Source organism: Gymnogyps californianus, chromosome 1 (assembly GCF_018139145.2).
Source record: "Gymnogyps californianus isolate 813 chromosome 1, ASM1813914v2, whole genome shotgun sequence".
NCBI lineage: Eukaryota > Metazoa > Chordata > Aves > Accipitriformes > Cathartidae > Gymnogyps > Gymnogyps californianus.
The window spans coordinates 103,259,561-103,266,249 of NC_059471.1; the positions used below are offsets into that span (position 1 = coordinate 103,259,561).

At 54.5% G+C, this 6,689-nt stretch overlaps 1 protein-coding gene across 1 annotated transcript in view; it reads right to left on the reverse strand.

Moving 5' to 3' along the window:
• The window catches only part of HUNK (hormonally up-regulated Neu-associated kinase), a 57,530-nt gene extending 53,692 nt beyond the window's left edge, over positions 1-3,838 (reverse strand). The window contains exon 1 of the mRNA XM_050913227.1: positions 3,572-3,838. Coding sequence (XP_050769184.1) covers positions 3,572-3,838 — 267 coding nt within the window. The remainder of the gene's footprint in view (positions 1-3,571) is intronic.
• Between the last annotated feature and the right edge of the window lie 2,851 nt (positions 3,839-6,689).

Here is a 6,689-nt window from a genome sequence, read left to right on the forward strand (position 1 = left end):
CTCCTGCACTCAGCTAAAATACACTTAATTGCATCAGGCACTACCAAACATTTTTCAAGCCCAGAAAATAATAACATGCCTGACATTATGGCAACATAAACCGCAAGAAGTACCGTAAAAGATCTGATTTAAAGTCCAATGCCAAAGACGTTCACAGGGAAGGTTTAAAAATCTCACCTTAGCTCACCCTCTCGTGCTTAGGTGCTTGTAGGAGCTGCTGATTCCCGTCCCACACAGGTCACTCAAACTGCCCTCAAAGCAGCTGGTAAAGTAACTAGCGTTTGGCCCACAGTATATAACATCTCATGCTCTCTTGAAGACCTCTTTAGCTTCTAGCAATTTCAGGGTGAGGTAATGGCAGATTTTTGGCATCTGGTCCGCATTGCCTCGATTCTGTACAATGCATTGTGTCAGTGCGATGGATCTGAGCCTAGCTGGGGACTCATTAATCCACAGATTTCATTTCTAAACACACAATTTTCTGAAACAATAATGCGCATTAACTCCTCCAGAGTTGCTAGTCTGCTGCAAATCAAAACCTGTGTGGGCCCCCCTTACTAAAGTTAGATATTTCAGTGACCATAAGGGCCCAGGCTCTGCCAAAACAGCTACCAGACATTAGTAGTAAGACCCCTACTTTACACTATTATGGCAATTTTATTGAAATTTAGGCAATGCCCTTGCTCAACAACGGCTTTAAAAGACAAAAATCAGATGTCAAATATATTTTTTTTTTTGCTTTCAAAATACATGCAGGCACTAATCCTGGAATAATAGGCTCGTAAAACATCAGCTTAGAAAAATGCAGCAATTACACTGATCCAGCGAGCTGTCCACGGGAGACGGCTTTGTTTCCACATTTTGCTTTGCTGAACTCCACTTGCGAGCTTATTAAGTATACACTCCTGCAGACTAACTTTTCCTCTGCAAGTGAATGGACTGGAAGACTATACATGGCCAATTTCTGGCTGACCCCACAGAAGGAGGGCCAGCATCAGGCCCTTACGGCGCAATCTTCTCTTCCAGCCTCTGGAGGAGCATGGTGTCGCTCTTGGGGGATTGCCCCCCGAGACAAGACAAGTTTAGGGATGGAGGTGGGTAGGGAGAGATGACAGAAGGTAACTGTCACATGCAGCTACTGATGCCATGTCTCTCAGAGCTCCGTTAACTCCAGCCTGACTTTGGCCACCTGATGTCGGAGGAGATCTATGCTGAGCGTCGGTGTCACCTGGGCTCAGATGCTGCCACTGTTGTACCTAACTCTCCAGCGCCTGGTCCGCTGTTCACTGAGATTTCTCGGAAGGCACAAGTATAGCTTAATCAACGGATCTGGCCCTTCATGTATCAGGATGCTCCTGTGGAAGTACTTTGCCACGGAGATAAACCATGTCTTATGTAAAATGTCCTCTTCCCTCAGAACCTCCTTCCATGACCTGCTGCCGCCGGTCCCCACTCTCACGCTGCCTCACGCTTTCGCTCCCGATCCCATTCCCACCCTTGCCAGCCTCAGCCTCCTCTCCGCCACAGCCTTGCACTCCGAAAGAAAGGAGTCCGGGTAAGCAGATGTTTTTCTTCTCTTGCTCATATCACAGGCAGAGCTCAGTCGCCCATGGTGGGCTCCCTGTAGGCAGAGCTGCCGGCAGCTGTGAGGCAGAGCCAGTTTGGGCACGTTTCAGCTGCCTTTGGCTGGAGGCCACGCGAAAACTCGGCAGAGGAATATGCCCAGAAGAGCTGAGTGTCCATCAGCTCTCTACTCGGGGTGAAATTCTCACGTGGGGTCACGCGTGGGACGGAAAGCATTCACCCCTCCGGTTAGAGGGAGGAACCTTGCTGAGATAGGACCTCACCTGAAGCAAATCATTAGTTACTCTTATCTCCTATCCATTAACTCAAATTGCTTATCCATAAATACCTGGAATTAAATAGGTGGATTTTCTGGGAAGATGGACCTTTGATTAGTCAATTTGAAACTATGCAACTGATCTTTCATCCACTGAAGTCGACAGCAATAGCTTCCTTTGATCCCATGGTACAAGATCAGGTCAGACGGAGCTCAGAGATCATCATGCCTGTCCACAAAGACGGACACAGCAGCTCAGCAGGAAGGAAGTGTGATTCTCCTAGAGTTTCTGCTTGTCACTTTGTCACAGCGTGTGTTATTCAAAACATTGACAGGGGAAAAAAAAAAAAAGCAGCAGGCCTGGGAGCTGAGACAGAGGGGTGTGTGGTGGGTCTTTTTATTTTTTCCCCTCTTAACAGACTGAGATAAATGTAGCAATCCAAAAATGTGGAGGTGGGAAGGACGTGTGTGTGCATGTGCCTTTTATCAACTGGAGGATCATTGGATGTATCTGTTACCAAGGAGAAGCACATGCTTGGTAACAGAAGAGAGCAAAATTACTTTTTTTTTTTTTTTGCATTCCTATATGATAATAATCACTAACCTTATCATTTTTCTTGTGATGAAATTCAGAGCCCTATATTAAATTTCACTCCGTGACAAATTTACTGGAATGAAAAAAGAAAAAAAAAAAAACCGTCCAAGAGTGCAGGAATGCAAGCTACCAAGATGCAATCTTAACAGCAGCACACTTAAGTGCTGCTGGAGCTGGAGGAAATTACACTGTACTTAGTCCCACTGGTCCAAGGAGCTTTCCGTAACAATAAGGCGTCCCGCTTTGGGCAGCCCTCTGTTAAGGATCTGATAAAACAGAGGCAGAAGTCAGATAGCTCCAACAACTCTTCATCGGGGGTCCCTAGCGGGCTTGTCCTTGCTCTGTTTACAATCCAGCCAAGCCCCTACTACTCTTTCTAACGTTGTGACATATCCTGATTGATATGTAAAAGCCTCCACCGAAGGGTCCTGGATAACAAACAAAAAGCAGAGACCCTCTGTGGACTTTTCTTACCAGCACCCTGGGAAAAAAAAAAACATCCAGGGTGCATCTCGCATCTTTTGCCGTGCAGTGATATCAACAACTTCTAACGGCCGAACTGTACCCCCTCCTGCAGACACACGCAGCATCTCCCATCGCTTTGATGAGGAAGAAGTACCTGTATGTACCTACACGCGAAACATCGCGACTAGGCTGCACGCAGGGACTGGTCCTCAGCAATACAAGTCTGACCATTAAAAACACATTTCTGACCAAACAAATAAGCAAACAAACGGGGGGGGGGGGGGGGGGGGGGGGGGGGGAGGGGAGGGAACAAAAAAACCCCATCAGGTCAAGGGGATGCAAAGGGGAAGTATTTCAAGGGGAAAGCAAAATTACAGCCACGGAAATCTCAGTACGCGAAGGGGCAGCGCCGTTTTCACGCCCGCGGCGTGCGGCAGCGCTGCGGGGAAGTTGGGAGACGGGGGCCGAGGGGAGCCCCGCGCCACCCCCGGCTCGGCGCCCCCCGGGGGGGGACGGTCTCCTCCGGGGGGGGGGGGGGGGGGGGGCTCATCCTCCCGGCCGGCAGAGACCCAGCACACCCATCTCACACCGCCAGCACCCCCCCCCCGCCGCCTCCGGGGTGCCGGCAGCCACCCGAGGGGTGCCTGGCGCCCCCGGTCCGGGCGCGGTACCTTCTCTCCGGTGAGCACATGCAGCCCCTCCCGGACCTTGGCGAAGGACCCCTCTCCCAGCTTCCTGCCGATCAGGTAGTTGCCGACCCGCTTGGTGTGCTGGAAGTCGCGGAGCCGCTCCCGCGGCGCCGCCGCCGCCGCGCTCAGCCAGGCGGCCAGGAAACTGCCCTCCGCGCCCGCCGCCGCTTTCCGCGCCTCCCCGCCGCCGCCGCCGCCCGCCACCGCCGGCGGCTCGCTCAGGAGCCCGTCGCCCGCCGCCGCCGGCATGCCCGGCGCTGCCCTGCCGCTGCCGCTGCCCCTGCCGCGCCGCCTGCCCCCGGCCCGCGGGGCGGTCACCGGGCGGCCAGGAAAGTTGCTCGGGGGAGAGCGCCGCCGGCCAGGCTGGGGCGGAGGGGCCGGGGGGCGGAGCGGGGCTGGCGGGGGGCCGGGGCTGGGGCTGGGGCTGGGGCGAGCCGGCGGCGCGGTGCCCCGGGCTGCCGCCCCTCATTGGATCCGGCGCCTCCCCTCCTCCCGCCCGCCGCCGCCGCCGCGCTGCTGCTGCTGCTGCTCCTCTGCCCCGCGCCGGCAGCGGCTGCAGGCGTGAGGCTGCCGCGCCGAGCGGGGAGGAGGGGACCGGGGGAGGGAGGGACCGGCGGAGGGAGGGGGAAAGGGCTCATTCAGTTTGAATTTGCGGTAATTTAATCCGCTCGCACGCGGCGGGAGCAGATGCGATCCAAACCCGGCAGCCTGGGTGTTTTCAAATCCCGCTGGCCCCTCCCTCCCCCCTCCCTCCGAGCACCCCAAACCGGGGGTGGCAGCGCATCCCTCTCTGGAATTCAACCAAGGGTCCCGGCTCCCGGGCAGCGCCGTGGCTTCTGTCTGCGTGTGGCTCTGTTTTATTGCTGGCCGAGAATATCTTTTGTGCTGCTTTTCCCCACCTTCCTTCCCGAGCACGCCTGAGCCTTCCTCACCCCCGTGTCGGGGAAACGTGCTACCGCGACGCGATCGTGACCGCCCCGCCCGCCCGCTCGCTCGCTGCTCCGGCGGCGCCGGCGGGCTCCGGCCCCGCTCCCCGCCTCGTTCACCACCCGCTTCTCCGTCTTATGCCTCCCGGCCCTCTGCTCTCCTCTGCCGGCGTCCTTGTCCTCCCCCTCCTCCTCCTGTTTTGCAGCGCAGGGTTCCTGGCCGAGCACACCCCCCCGCAGCCTGCATCCCCCAAATGCTCTCCGGGGCTTGGTGGACCGGGAGAAAGGAGGCGACCTGGGCACCCATCCGCCGCAGGCTGCGTCCAGGGGAACTGTCGTTTCCCTGCCCATCTTCCCCACCTCGTGGAGGGGGAGAAGAAACGGGTTTATTGCCATTTTCACTGCCCAGCCCCCTTCCACCTAGCTGGAGGCTGCACTGGCAAACAGGAGGCGCACGGAGAGGGAGAGCAGGGATGGGAGATGAGAAGGAGCTGGCAGAGCTACCCTGCTTTGAGTTTCCAACGGTCAGTGATGCTAGCAACCTTCAGCTCATGCTGTGGACGATCTAATAAAACAGTTAATTCATTGAAATGCCTCACGGCATGGAGCATTTTTAGCTTAAAACCTATCTTTAGCATGGTATCAGCAAGAAAGTAATCAAGGACCCCTACTTATCTTTAAGCTTAATCTACGTTTTCAAGTTTTGCCCGCGTAGTTGCGTTAGTTAATACTTCGAAAAAAGAAATCGCGCGCACCCTAACAGATGCGAGCTATGTCAGCAAAACCTCCCGTAAAGATGGGGTTGCACCTGACAAAAACCGGCTTAGAGCTTTGCTGCAATCACACTCCCGCCCCATGTGAAGCTGTGTTTCCCACTAGAGGGCTGGCTAGCACAACACTCCCCGCGCACACGCTGCCACCTCTTTTGAAGCTCTTCTTTTACTCCTTAAAAATGTCAAGCCAATTTTACACCACGCAGCTGTCCATTAGCCTTTGCTTCTGCCTCGACTCCACTTCTATCACTTCGCTGGGAGAACTATACCCCTCTGGTCCCTTCAGCTGGAGTAGTCTAGCTGCATCACTAATCGGATTTTGGCTGGCACGGGTGTTGATTAGTCATGTGCTCCTTCCACACCACCTTTCCTTGACATCGCTGCTTTGGTAAAACTTCCTAATTTAAGTCAGAGCTGAGCAACGTCATGATTTTACCACGCCGATTGTAATGGATAACAATGCGCAGTCTCCCCCGTGTCAGTCCAGGCTTCCCAAGCCATAGTTAATCAGATTAAAACATACCCAAGTCTGGCTTTAGGCAAAAGGTGGGCAGCTGCCCAGGGAGGCTGGAGGCGAGGAGCTCTGGGCTGGCTGTGCGGGACGAGGCATTGCTGCCAGAGGCGCTGAGCCCTGCCACCTCCTGATGACCCCACGGCTGGGGCTGGTCGGGGTGCAGCTGGGGTACGAGCCCTCTCCACCCACCATGCAGCAGCAAGCCAAACACTCTTTGTCAGCCCTCTTGGCCCAGTCATGTCAGGAGTCATGCCGGTCTCCTCCCACACTTAGGAGCAGTCCTTATCCAGACCCCTTCTCTTTCCTTGCAGGGATAAGAAAGCGTCCAGTTTGCTGGGAAGAGAAGAAGAGGAGATGGAGGGAGCGGGTGCCCATGCTGTGTGGAGGTGGTGGCTGATAGCTGTGTGGGATGAAGGCCCTTACTGCAAGGCAAGATACAAGGAAGGAGAACTGGGGAAGCAGACTCGCACTACAGATTTCTGGAGCTCAGCTGGCCACCTTCCACGATCTGACTTTGGGTTCCCTGAAACTTTTACTGACCCCTCCAAAACATATTTCCACTGGCTAAATACAGCGCGGTTCCATCGCAGTTCCATTCCCTGGAACTGGCTCCACACCACCACACTCAATGAAATATATGTTTTCAGATTAAATTTCAAACAAAACAGAAATCCAGCACTGTCCCAGTAGGCAGAAACTGGAGAAGGGAAAGCTCCAAAGCCAATAAATAATACTTTGGTTTTAAAATATACACTCATCCCATGCTCTGGATACATTTACAAATATTACAGTACACAGCCACCTAAAACAAAAGTTTGCACGTTCTCTGACCTACCACTGTCCTGGGAGCAGTTCAGTCCACTGTGGGAAGGTGTAGGGACACAGGA